We start from the raw sequence: 14,422 nt of genomic DNA, 5'->3' as shown, positions 1-14,422 counted from the left end.
ACACAACACATTCCCCTTAACACAACCCCCTGGTCCACATCATCCCCCTTAACCAACACATTCCCCCACAACACATTCCCATTCCCCTTAACACATCCCCTGGTCCACACACACATTCCCCTTAACACATTCCCCTTACACACATTCCCCTTAACACAACACAACACATTCCCTTAACACATCACACAACACATCCCCTTAACACATTCCCCTTAACACAACACATTCCCTTAACACAACCATTCCCTTAACACAACACATCCCCTTAACACAACACATTCCCCTTAACATTCAACACATCCATTCCCTTACACACATTCCCCTTAACATTCCCCTGGTCCAGACACATTCCCCTGGTCCAGACACATTCCCCTGGTCCAGACACAACACATTCCCTGGTCCAGACACATTCCCTTCACAGACACATTCCCCTGGTCCAGACACATTCCCTTAACACAACACATTCCCTTAACACAACACATTCCCCTTCCCTTAACACAACACATTCCCCTTAACACAACACATTGGTCCAGACATTTAATGCCTTATTTCACCTACTCATTCCCTACCTTGTGTTACTCCCATTCCCCCCTATCTTTGTTGTCAGGAGGAACGGTCTAGAGATGTCAGATGTTATTATTTAGTTAAGAATGTACAATCATAAATACAATTATTAAGATAAAATAACATCACAATAAAATTATAATTATAATTATTATAATGCTCGTCATCATCATCATCTACTGGGTGGCTGCGCTCATATTGAACAGTTTAAACTGCGAAGGCGGAGTTTGTTGACTCCACCCCTATATCACTGTCAGTTTTGTGCAGGGCATTTTCTGTACATTTTCCATAAAGTGACACCTCCGTTCAACAGGGCAAGACATGCAAACTCACTGTCACTGAGAGAACAGGAAGTAGACTGTGAGTGTATGTATCTTGTGATTGGTTGCCAGTGACTCAAGTGTATATGGGTATGCTGCCCGTGGAGGAGATGGGAGGAGCCTCAGAGGAACAGTGTGGATGATTGACAGTAGAGTAGGTGGGGCTTTGACAGTTCACAGTAGCATAGTCACATGATGAAGTGCCCTCATTAGTAATGGCAGCGATGTCCTCATTGGGGCAGCTGCCCTCGTTAGTGATGGTGGCAGTTGCTTCGTTGGGGCTACTGGGGTTCTTGTGGAAGTTGACGCTGGCGTAATGGGGAGAGTCAGAGTAGCTTGTGGGTAAGTTGGCGGTGGCGTAGATGGTGGAGATCGCAGCATGTGAGTCTGACTGTAGGGGGCGCTCCATTATCTCCTCATAGTCACCGTCACCATGACAACCCTGGAAAGAAGGAGGAGGAGAGAGGGAGGATTAGAAGGAAAAGAGACAGACACAAGGAGAGAAAGCGAGTGAGAGATAGAGAGAGAAGGAATGAGAGAGGGGAGTAGAGGAAGAGGGGACAATAGTATGACAAATAAAACACACTCAATGACATCACTCAGTCAAAAAATTATCATAATACAGACACTGACCCCTTCATTGTTTACTGTGTCTGGACTCACTCTGTGTGTTGAAGAGACAGATCCTGTAGAACACAACACACACACATCACTCAGAGAGAGAGAGAGAGAGACAGATACAGAGAGAGAGAGACAGACAGACAGACAGACAGACAGACAGACAGAGAGAGACAGACAGACAGACAGAGAGACAGAGAGAGAGAGAGAGACAGACAGAGAGAGAGAGACAGAGACAGACAGAGAGACAGAGAGAGAGATACAGAGAGACAGAGACAGAGAGAGAGACAGAGAGAGAGACAGAGACAGAGAGAGAGAGACAGAAGAGAGAGAGAGAGAGACACAGATACAGAGAGAGAGAGACAGACAGAGAGAGAGAGAGAGACACAGATACAGAGAGAGAGACAGACAGACAGAGAGAGAGAGAGAGAGAGAGCTTCCCCCAGAACCAGGCAGGTGTCAGACAGTCCTCAGTGACTATTCATTCTCTATGTCACGCCCTGGTCAAAGTATTTTGTGTTTATCTTTATGTATTTGGTCAGGCCAGGGTGTGGCATGGGGTTTTTGTAATTGTGGTGTGTTTGTCTTGGGGTTTTGGTGGTGGTATTGGGATTGTAGCTTAGTGGGTTATCTAGCAAAGTCTATGGCTGTCTGGAGTGGTTCTCAATCAGAGGCAGGTGCTTATCGTTGTCTCTGATTGGGAACCATATTTAGGCAGCCATATTCTTTGAGTTTGTCATGGGTGATTGTCCTTAGTGTCCTATGTGTCTCTGTTAGTTTGCACCAGATAGGCTGTTTCGATTACGTTTATTGTTTTGTAGTGTTTTTGTAAGTTCATGTTTCTTTGTTTTATTAAACATGAATCTCAATCAACACGCTGCATTTTGGTCCGACTCTCCTTCACCACTAGAAAACCGTAACACTTTATTTCTCAACCAGGGACAAATGAGGATGTGGATATTATGCTAATTAATTTATCTGAAAGGAAACTGAGAGATTGTAAAAAAGGAAAACTTACTCTAATTTTATAGACCTGTGTGTGTGTGTGTGTGTGTGTGTGTGTGTGTGTGTGTGTGTGTGTGTGTGTGTGTGTGTGTGTGTGTGTGTGTGTGTGTGTGTGTGTGTGTCTGTTGCGTGCGTGTGACCTGTGACCTTGTTGTATTTCCATCTGTAGACTATGAACAGGCAGATCAGCAGCAGTAACACTACCAGACTAACAGACACCATGATGACCACTGAGGTTCCTGGAACACACACACACACACACACACACACACACACACACACACACACCCTCATATTACCACACACAGGTTAGACAAACCTGCTGTTGCACTAACCTACCCTCATATCATACCACTAACCTACCCTCATATCATACCACTAACCTACCCTCATAAAATAACACTACATACAGACATGTCTACCACTAACCTACCCATCATACCCTCATATCATAACATACCACTAACCTACCCTCATATCATAACACTAACCTACCCTCATATCTACCACTAACCTACCCTCATATCATACCACTAACCTACCCTCATATCATAACACTACATACAGACATGTCTACCACTAACCTACCCTCATATCATACCACTAACCTACCCTCATATCATAACACTACATACAGATATGTCTACCACTAACCTACCCTCATATCATACCACTAACCTACCCTCATATCATAACACTACATACAGACATATCTACCACTAACCTACCCTCATATCATACCACCTACCCTAACCTACCCTAACATACCCTCATAACCTACCCTAACCATACCTAACCTACATATCATAACACTAACCTACCCTCATATCATAACACTAACATACCCTCATACATACACTAACCTACCCTCATATCATAACACTAACCTACCCTCATATCATACCACTACCTACAGACATGTCTACCACTAACCTACCCTCATATCATAACACTAACCTACCCTCTTATCATAACACTAACCTACCCTCATATCATAACACTACATACAGACATGTCTACCACTAACCAAAGTGAGACTTGGGCATCTGAATATGTATAAGTTAATTTACCAGATCCGTTGAGTGATGATGATGATGATGATAGTGAGATGAAGGTGGTTGTGGGTGGGTCTGGTGGTGCTGTTGTTGTTGTTGTTGTGGTGTTAGTTGGTTTCACTGAAAACAATGGACATGAGTATGAACATGTTTTAAGAAGGTGAGGAGGGAGAGATGGAGGGAGAGAGTCACAGGGACATTTAGGGTGTTTTCTCTTGTTCCTGTTGAGGTGTGTTAGTTGTCACACCACTACAAACACACAGTTATTATAGAGGAAGTTACTGTGTTCTGGTCCAGTGTCTTTTCACTACAAACACACAGACATTACAGAGGAACAAACATACAGACATTACAGAGGAAGTTACTGTGTTCCACTACAAACACCCAGCCTCCACTAACACACTGACTAACATACTGTATTATATCTAATATACTGATATAATATAATGCTATATGTTATTTACATGGTCAGACAGTATGTAACATTGTTACTGCAGGTGTACAGCATGGGAAGCAGAGGAGACTGTTGGGAGGAGAAAAAGGAGGGTGGTCTAATCACAATGTCTGGAATGAACGGTATCAAACACATTAAACATGTAATTTAAAAATATATATATATATATTTAACCTTTATTTAACCGGGTAGGCTAGTTGAGAACAAGTCCTCATTTACAACTGTGACCTGGCCAAGATAACACAAAGCAGTGCGACACAAACAACAACACAGAGTTACACATGGAATAAACAAACATACAGTCAATAACACAATAGAAAAAGTCTATATACATTGTGTACAAATGAGGTAAGATAACGGAGGTAAGGCAACAAAAATAATAACAGTTTAGCAATTAAACACTGGAATGGTAGATGTGCAGAAGATGAATGTGCAAGTAGAGATACTGGGGTGCAAAGGAGCAACCATCAAAAAAATAACAGAATGGGGATGAGGTAGTTGGATGGGCTATTTACAGATGGACTATGTGCAGGTGCAATTATCTGTAAGCTGCTCTGACAGCTGGTGCTTAAAGTTAGTGAGGGAGATATGAGTCTCCAGCTTCAGTGATTTTTGCTATTTGTTCCAGTCATTGGCAGCAGAGAACTGGAAGGAAAGGCGGCCAAATGAGGAGTTGGCTTTGGGGGTGACCAGTGAGATATGCCCGCTGGAGCGCATGCTACGGGTGGGTGCTGCTTCAGTGACCAGTGAGCTGAGATAAGGCAGGGCTTTACCTAGCAAAAACTTATAGATGACTTGGAGCCAGTGGGTTTGGCGATGAATATGAAGCGAGGGCCAGCCAACGAGAGCATACAGGTCGCAATGATGGGTAGTATATGGGGCTTTGGTGACAAAACGGATGGCACTGTCATAGACTGCATCCAATTTGCTGAGTAGAGTGTTGGAGGCTATTTTGTAAATGACATTGCCGAAGTCGAGGATCGGTAGGATGGTCAGTTTTACGAGGGTATGTTTGGCAGCATGAGTGAAGGAGGCTTTATTGTGAAATAGGAAGCTGATTCTAGATTTAATTTTAGATTGGAAATGCTTAATGTGAGTCTGGAAGGAGAGTTTACAGTCTAACCAGACACCTAGGTATTTGTAGTTGTCCACATATTCTAAGTCAGAACCGTCCAGAGTAGTGATGCTAGATGAGCGGGCAGGTATGGGCAGCGATCGGTTGAAGAGCATGCATTTAGTTTTACTTGCATTTAAGAACAGTTGGAGGCCACGGAAGGAGAGTTGTATGGCATTGAAGCTCGTCTGGAGGTTAGTTAACACAGCGTCCAAAGAGGGGCCAGAAATATACAGAATGGTGTCATCTGCTCAGAGGTGGATCAGAGAATCACCAGCAGCAAGAGCGACATCATTGATGTATACAGAGAAAAGAGTCGGCCCGAGAATTGAACCCTGTGGCACAACCCATAGACTGCCAGAGGTCCGGACAACAGGCCCTCTGATTTGACACACTGAACTCTGAGAAGTATTTGGTGAACCAGGTGAGGCAGTCATTTGAGAAACCAAGGCTGTTGAGTCTGCCGATAAGAATGTGGTGATTGACAGAGTCGAAAGCCTTGGCCAGGTTGATGAATACAGCTGCACAGTATTGTTTCTTATCAATGGCGGTTATGAAATCGTTTAGGACCTTGAGCGTGGCTGAGGTGCACCCAAGACCAGCTCGGAAACCAGATTGCATAGCGAGGAAGGTACGGTGGGATTGGAAATGGTCGGTGATCTGTTTGTTAACCTGGCTTTCAAAGACCTTAGAAAGGCAGGGTAGGATAGATATAGGTCTGTAGCAGTTTGGGTCTAGAGTGTCTCCCCATTTGAGGAGGGGGATGACCACGGCAGCTTTCCAATCTCTGGTGATCTCAGACGATACGAAAGAGAGGTTGAACAGGCCAGTAAGTTGCAAAGATTTCGGCCGATAATTTTAGAAAGAGAGGATCCAGATTGTCTAGTCCGGCTGATTTGTAGGGGTCCAGGTCATGCAATGATCATTTAAATTAAACTACTTTTATCAAATAGATAACTGCAACTTGTGTGTTTAGAGTCACATGTTAAAGAGAAAGAGGAAGTTTATACTCACTTATAACAAGCAGCTTCACCTGTGTGATCAGTGTAATGTAACGTTGTTCTGTCCTGCTGGTTTCTACTCCACACCAGTAGGTCCCAGTATCATCTTCAGTCAGGTCACTGATGGTCACTGTGGAGAATCTCTCTCTTCTTCTCTTAGAAAGAGAATATCTTCTAGGTTTTTCATGATATGTATCTGATATCTTGTTTTCACAGTCAGATTCACTGTCTTCTTTGCAGAAATACTTGATGTTGTCCTCATGGTCCTCTGGATAGTTACATCTGATGGTAGCTTCTCCTCCCAGAAAGGCTTCTCTGTGACTGACTTCTCACAGCAGTCATCCAGAAAGGCCACATCACAACCTTAGTCTGTGACTGACTTCTCACAGCAGTCATCTGTCAATAGGAACACACATCACAACCTTAGTCTAGTACTATAGACTGACTTCTCACAGCAGTCATCTGTCAATAGGAACACACATCACAACCTTAGTCTAGTACTATAGACTGACTTCTCACAGCAGTCATCTGTCAACAGGAACACACATCACAACCTTAGTCTAGTACTATAGACTGACTTCTCACAGCAGTCATCTGTCAACAGGAACACACATCACAACCTTAGTCTAATACTATAGACTGACTTCATTGACTAGTGGTACTGATCATGTAATAACATATGTAGCTAAATTCATTTTATAAAGTAAAAGTAAAAGTCCCTCACCCTTCTTCACCTCCAGCTCTACTTTGGTATAACTGTCAGGTATAATAGGTTTGTCCACTCCACACCAGTAGGTCCCTTCATCTTGTCTGGTCAGTTGTCTGATGATCACCTTGAAGTAGTTTCCTCCAGTGTTGTCATACAGAGAGAATCTACCACTGTGTACCCAGGTGTTCTTCAATCCAGTTCTGATTTGATCCTCACAACTCAAACTATAACTATACTGCCCCAAGCAGAAATATTTGTCATGACTTCTGTCTTCTGTGGAATAATGACAGTAGATGATGACAGTTCCTCCAGAGGATCCTGTCACTTTGAAGGAGCTCAAACAACCTGTCAATCAGACAAGAGAAAGTATATGATCTGTAGTAGCAGCCTTTATAAGAAAACTAACTGGATGTTAATTACATTGTTATAGAGAGTTATAACAAGCTTATCACCTGTCATGAAGGAGAGGAGGATGACTATCAGCAGGATCCTCATCTTGTTGTGTTCTCTACAGGTTGGTCCAGGTGTCTATAGGTCCTGATATAATGCTGTGTTCTCTCCAGGTTGGTCCAGGTGTCTATAGGTCCTGATATAATGTTGTGTCTCTCCAGGTTGGTGTCTTCCAGGTGTCTATAGGTCCTGATATAGATGTCTGACATATAATGTTCTCTCCAGGTGTCTATAGGTCCTGATATAATGCTGTGTTCTCTCCAGGTGTCTGTCTATAGGTCCTGATATAATGTTGTGTTCTCTCCAGGTTGGTCCAGGTGTCTATAGGTCCTGATATAATGCTGTGTTCTCTCCAGATGGGTAGGTCTGATAGGTAAATGTTGTGTTCTCTCTCAGGTTGGTCAGGTGTCTATAGGTCCTGATATAATGTTGTGTTCTCTCCAGGTTGGTCCAGGTGTCTATAGGTCCTGATATAATGTTGTGTTCTCTCCAGGTTGGTCTAGGTGTCTAGGTCCTGATATAATGTTGTGTTCTCTCCAGGTGTCTGGTCCAGGTGTCTGTAGGTCCTGATATAATGCTGTGTTCTCTCCAGGTGTCTCATAGGTCCTGATATAATGCTGTGTTCTCTCCAGGTTGGTCCAGGTGTCTATAGGTCCTGATATAATGTTGTGTTCTCTACAGGTTGGTCCAGGTGTCTATAGGTCCTGATATAATGCTGTGTTCTCTCCAGGTTGGTCCAGGTGTCTATAGGTCCTGATATAATGTTGTGTGTCCAAGTCTGTAACGTTCTCCGTTCTTCTCTACTTATAGGAACTTAAATACAAACTTCATGTACTTTATGTTCTCTCTCTGCCCCTCTCTCTCTCTCTCTCTCTCACTCTTTGCAGTCTTACAACAATGTAGTTCCCTATTCCTGCACCTCTCTCTCTCTCCCCTCCCTCTCTCTCTCTGCCCCTCCCTCTCTCTCTCTCTGCCCTCCCTCTCTCTCTCACTCTTTGCAGTCTTACAACTGTGTAGTTCCCTATTTCTGTATCTCTCTCTCTGCCCCTCCCTCTCTCTCTCTGCCCCTCCCTCTCTCTCTCTCACTCTTTGCAGTCTTACAACTATGTAGTTCCCTATTCCTGCATCTCTCTCTCTCTACTAGTTCAAACCCTCCTACCACATGTTATGTCTGACAGCCCCTCCCTCTTCCTCCTTAACCAATCACATCTTTGTTCCTACATCGCACAGTAGAGAGAGAGAGAAAATGAGATCAGTGAGAGACTCCTCTATGGATCATAGCACAGAAACACATTCATACATTCATGCAGACCGGAGGCTGTCTACAGAGGAGAGAAACAGAGTTATTATGTCTACACAGGAGAGAAACAGAGTTATTCTACCACTGGAGGCTGTCTACACAGGAGAGAAACAGAGTTATTATGTCTACACAGGAGAGAAACAGAGTTATTCTACCACCGGAGGCTCTCTACAGAGAAGAGTTATTCTGCTACTGGATCTGACCTCCCTCCTGTCTCCATCTCTCTCTCCCTCCATCTCTCTCTCCCTCCATCTCTCTCTCCCTCCATCTCTCTCCCTTCATCTCTCTCTCTCCATCTCTCTCTCTCCTCCATCTCTCTCTCTCTCTCCCTCCATCTCTCTCTCCCTCCATCTCTCTGTCCCTCATCTCTCTCTCCCATCTCTCTCTCTCTCTCTCCCTCCATCTCTCTCATCCCTTCCATCTCTCTCCTCCATCTATCTCTCTCTCCTCTCCATCTCTCTCTCCCCATCTGTCCCTCCATCTCAGCTTTGTGTGTCTAGTGACAGTGGTACATGCTGATGAGACAGGTACTGAGTTTACTGACAGCACCAGTGGAGGCTGGTGAGGGGAGGACTACTTATAGTAATGCTCTAGAATGGAACGTATCAAACACATAGAAATATATTGGTGCTTTATCTCATTTCCCATCAAGTGGAGTAAAAAACACTGAATAATCAAAGGTTCCTAAAAGCTACAAACTGTCTCTGTTTGTTCAAGTCAGTGTTACATTCACAGTAGAAACAATGAATGAATGAATGAACGTGCTGAATGTAATGACTGACAAACAAAATAACAAATAAACAAACAGATGATTGAACAAACAAAAAATACATTCATGAATAAATGAACAAATTAAAATTATTATTATTTTAAAAAATGAATAAAAATATGAATGAATTATGTTCAGTAGTAGACTATATAACAGTAGTAGACTATGTAACAGTAGTAGACTATGTAACAGTAGTAGACTATGTAACAGTAGTAGACTATATAACAGTAGTAGACTATGTAACAGTAGTAGACTATGTAACAGTAGTAGACTATGTAACAGTAGTAGACTATGTAACAGTAGTAGACTATATAACAGTAGTAGACTATGTAACAGTAGTAGACTATATAACAGTAGTAGACTATGTAACAGTAGTAGACTATGTAACAGTAGTAGACTATGTAACAGTAGTAGACTATGTAACAGTAGTAGACTATGTAACAGTAGTAGACTATGTAACAGTAGTAGACTATGTAACAGTAGTAGACTATGTAACAGTAGTAGACTATGTAACAGTAGTAGACTATGTAACAGTAGTAGACTATGTAACAGTAGTAGACTATGTAACAGTAGTAGACTATGTAACAGTAGTAGACTATGTAACAGTAGTAGACTATGTAACAGTAGTAGACTATGTAACAGTAGTAGACTATGTAACAGTAGTAGACTATGTAACAGTAGTAGACTATGTAACAGTAGTAGACTATGTAGCAGTTACGTAGACTATGTAACAGTAGTAGACTATGTAACAGTAGTAGACTATGTAACAGTAGTAGACTATGTAGCAGAGTGTTTAATGGTGCAGTACATTATGAGGTGTCTACAGTAGTAGACTATGTAACAGTAGTAGACTATGTAGCAGAGTGTTTAATGGTGCAGTACATTATGAGGTGTCTACAGTAGTAGACTATGTAGCAGAGTGTTTAATGAAAGGTAAAACAACATTAGTCCACAATCAGTACCATCAGTAGAGTCATTAGTCCATAATCAGTACCATCAGACAGTAGTTATTAGTCCATAATCAGTATCAGTAGAGTCATTAGTCCATAATCAGTACCATCAGTAGAGTCATTAGTCCATAATCAGTACCATCAGTGGAGTCATTAGTCCATAATCAGTACCATCAGACAGTAGTTATTAGTCCATAATCAGTACCATCAGACAGTGGAGTCATTAGTCCATAATCAGTACCATCAATAGAGTCATTAGTCCATAATCAGTACCATCAGTGGAGTCATTAGTCCATAATCAGTACCATCAGACAGTGGAGTCATTAGTCCATAATCAGTACCATCAGTAGAGTCATTAGTCCATAATCAGTACCATCAGTAGAGTTATTAGTCCATAATCAGTACCATCAGACAGTAGCTTTATTTGTCCATAATCAGTACCATCAGTAGAGTTATTAGTCCATAATCAGTACCATCAGTAGAATTACTAGTCCATAATCAGTACTATCAGTAGAGTCATTAGTCCATAATCAATACCATCAGTAGTTATTAGTCCATAATCAGAACTATCAGACAGTAGAGTTATTAGTCCATAATCAGTACCATCAGTATAGTTATTAGTCCATAATCAGTACCATCAGTAGAATTATTCGTCCATAATCAGTACCATCGGTAGAGACATTAGTCCATAATCAGTACCATCAGTAGAGTCATTAGTCCATAATCAGTACCATCACACAGTGGAGTCATTAGTCCATAATCAGTACCATCAGTAGAGACATTAGTCCATAATCAGTACCATCAGACAGTGGAGTTATTAGTCCATAATCAGTACCATCAGTAGAGACATTAGTCCATAATCAGTACCATCAGACAGTAGAGACATTAGTCCATAATCAGTACCATTGGTAGAGTCATTAGTCCATAATCAGTACCATCAGACAGTGGAGTCATTAGTCCATAATCAGTACTATCGGTAGAGTCATTAGTCCATAATCAGTACTATCGGTAGAAACATTAGTCCATAATCAGTACCATCAGACAGTGGAGTTATTAGTCCATAATCAGTACCATCAGACAGTGGAGTCATTAGTCCATAATCAGTACCATCAGTAGAATTATTAGTCCATAATCAGTACCATCAGACAGTTATTAGTCCATAATCAGTACTATCAGTAGAGTCATTAGTCCATAATCAGTACCATCAGACAGTAGTTATTAGTCCGTAATCAGTACCATTAGTAGCGTCATTAGTCCATAATCAGTATCATCAGTAGAGTTATTAGTCCATAATCAGTACTATCAGTAGAGTCATTAGTCCATAATCAATACCATCAGTAGTTATTAGTCCATAATCAGTACTATCAGACAGTAGAGTCATTAGTCCATAATCAGTACCATCAATAGAGTCATTAGTCCATAATCAGTACCATCAGTAGAGTCATTAGTCCATAATCGGTACCATCAGTAGAGTCATTAGTCCATAATCAGTACTATCAGCCAGTAGAGTCATTAGTCCATAATCAGTACCATCAATAGAGCCATTAGTCCATAATCAGTACCATCAGTAGAGTCATTAGTCCATAATCGGTACCATCAGTAGAGTCATTAGTCCATAATCAGTACTATCAGACAGTAGAGTCATTACTCCATAATCAGTACCATCAGTAGAGTCATTAGTCCATAATCAGTACCATCTGTAGAGTTATTAGTCCATAATCAGTACCATCAGTAGAGTTATTAGTCCATAATCAGTACCATCAGTAGAGTTATTAGTCCATAATCAGTACCATCAGTAGAGTCATTAGTCCATAATCAGTACCATCAGTAGAGTTATTAGTCCATAATCAGTACCATCAGTAGAGTCATTAGTCCATAATCAGTACCATCAGTAGAGTTATTAGTCCATAATCAGTACCATCAGTAGAGTCATTAGTCCATAATCAGTACCATCAGTAGAGTTATTAGTCCATAATCAGTACCATCAGACAGTAGTTATTAGTCCATAATCAGTACTATCAGACAGTAGTTATTAGTCCATAATCAGTACCGTCAGTAGAGTTATTAGTCCATAATCAGTACCATCAGACAGTAGTTATTAGTCCATAATCAGTACCATCAGCCAGTAGTTATTCGTCCATAATCAGTACCATCAGCCAGTAGTTATTAGTCCATAATCAGTACCATCAGACAGTAGTTATTCGTCCATAATCAGTACCATCAGACAGTAGTTATTCGTCCATAATCAGTACCATCAGACAGTAGTTATTCGTCCATAATCAGTACCATCAGCCAGTAGTTATTAGTCCATAATCAGTACCATCAGACAGTAGTTATTAGTCCATAATCAGTACCATCAGACAGTAGTTATTAGTCCATAATCAGTACCATCAGACAGTAGAGTCATTAGTCCATAATCAGTACCATCAGACAGTAGTTATTAGTCCATAATCAGTACCATCAGACAGTAGTTATTAGTCCATAATCAGTACCATCAGACAGTAGAGTCATTAGTCCATAAGCAGTACCATCAGACAGTAGTTATTAGTCCATAATCAGTACCATCAGACAGTAGTTATTAGTCCATAATCAGTACCATCAGACAGTAGTTATTAGTCCATAATCAGTACCATCAGACAGTAGTTATTAGTCCATAATCAGTACCGTCAGTAGAGTTATTAGTCCATAATCAGTACCATCAGACAGTAGTTATTAGTCCATAATCAGTACCATCAGACAGTAGTTATTAGTCCATAATCAGTACCATCAGACAGTAGTTATTAGTCCATAATCAGTACCATCAGACAGTAGTTATTAGTCCATAATCAGTACCGTCAGTAGAGTTATTAGTCCATAATCAGTACCATCAGACAGTAGTTATTAGTCCATAATCAGTACCATCAGACAGTAGTTATTAGTCCATAATCAGTACCATCAGACAGTAGTTATTAGTCCATAATCAGTACCATCAGACAGTAGTTATTAGTCCATAATCAGTACCGTCAGTAGAGTTATTAGTCCATAATCAGTACCATCAGACAGTAGTTATTAGTCCATAATCAGTACCATCAGACAGTAGTTATTAGTCCATAATCAGTACCATCAGACAGTAGTTATTAGTCCATAATCAGTACCATCAGACAGTAGTTATTAGTCCATAATCAGTACTATCAGACAGTAGTTATTAGTCCATAATCAGTACCATCAGACAGTAGTTATTAGTCCATAATCAGTACCATCAGACAGTAGTTATTAGTCCATAATCAGTACCATCAGACAGTAGTTATTAGTCCATAATCAGTACTATCAGACAGGAGTTATTAGTCCATAATCAGTACCATCAGACAGTGGAGTTATTAGTCCATAATCAGTACCATCAGACAGTGGAGTTATTAGTCCATAATCAGTACCATCAGACAGTAGTTATTAGTCCATAATCAGTACCATCAGACAGTAGTTATTAGTCCATAATCAGTACCATCAGACAGTAGTTATTAGTCCATAATCAGTACCATCAGACAGTAGTTATTAGTCCATAATCAGTACCATCAGACAGTAGTTATTAGTCCATAATCACTACCATCAGACAGTAGTTATTAGTCCATAATCAGTACCATCAGACAGTAGTTATTAGTCCATAATCAGTACCATCAGACAGTAGTTATTAGTCCATAATCAGTACCATCAGACAGTAGTTATTAGTCCATAATCAGTACCATCAGACAGTGCATTTCTGTCTCTAGTCCTTATTTGTTTAAATATGAACATGATATATTCTGTCGTCTTGTTGTATAAATACATTTGATGAATTGGTGCAGGTGATGATCTGAATGGTTTGGTTAAATCTGTTAATCTGTGATCCCAGCAGACACCCCCATGCCCAACCACCCACTCCTAACATTCAACCCCTCACCTCCTCACTGTTTCCTGGGTGGATGTTTGGTCTGCTAGAGGTCTGTCTGCTGGAGGAAGCCGGCCCTTGGGAACACACAACATCTTAAACAGAATACGCACTTGTTATGTTCTGTGTGTGTATGTGTGCTTGAGTGTGTGTGTTTGCCTGCCTGTGTGTCTGAAACATACCTTGCACCTTGTTACATTTCCATCTGTAGA

General features: G+C 41.0%; 2 protein-coding genes across 2 annotated transcripts; both read right to left on the bottom strand.

The window, feature by feature from the left end:
- Positions 1-574: 574 nt before the first annotated feature.
- On the bottom strand, positions 575-6,437 carry LOC112225790. Its single transcript, XM_042312741.1, has 5 exons — positions 6,145-6,437; positions 3,578-3,682; positions 2,648-2,746; positions 1,518-1,570; positions 575-1,326 (listed from the first exon to the last, which is right to left on the bottom strand). Coding segments are annotated over exons 1-5 (624 nt in total). The 5' UTR covers positions 6,146-6,437; the 3' UTR covers positions 575-960.
- Positions 6,438-6,495: 58 nt separating this feature from the next.
- LOC121843127 (CMRF35-like molecule 2) lies at positions 6,496-7,430 on the bottom strand. Its single transcript, XM_042312740.1, has 4 exons — positions 7,293-7,430; positions 6,856-7,185; positions 6,699-6,725; positions 6,496-6,527 (listed from the first exon to the last, which is right to left on the bottom strand). Exons 1-4 carry the CDS (start codon positions 7,333-7,335, stop codon positions 6,496-6,498), a joined length of 432 nt encoding a protein of 143 aa, XP_042168674.1. The 5' UTR covers positions 7,336-7,430.
- Between the last annotated feature and the right edge of the window lie 6,992 nt (positions 7,431-14,422).

This window comes from Oncorhynchus tshawytscha, unplaced genomic scaffold, assembly GCF_018296145.1.
Source record: "Oncorhynchus tshawytscha isolate Ot180627B unplaced genomic scaffold, Otsh_v2.0 Un_contig_4195_pilon_pilon, whole genome shotgun sequence".
NCBI classification, from domain to species: Eukaryota; Metazoa; Chordata; class Actinopteri; order Salmoniformes; family Salmonidae; genus Oncorhynchus; species Oncorhynchus tshawytscha.
Note: the sequence above shows the minus strand (reverse complement) of the source record. Positions and strands in the feature narration are given on the sequence as shown.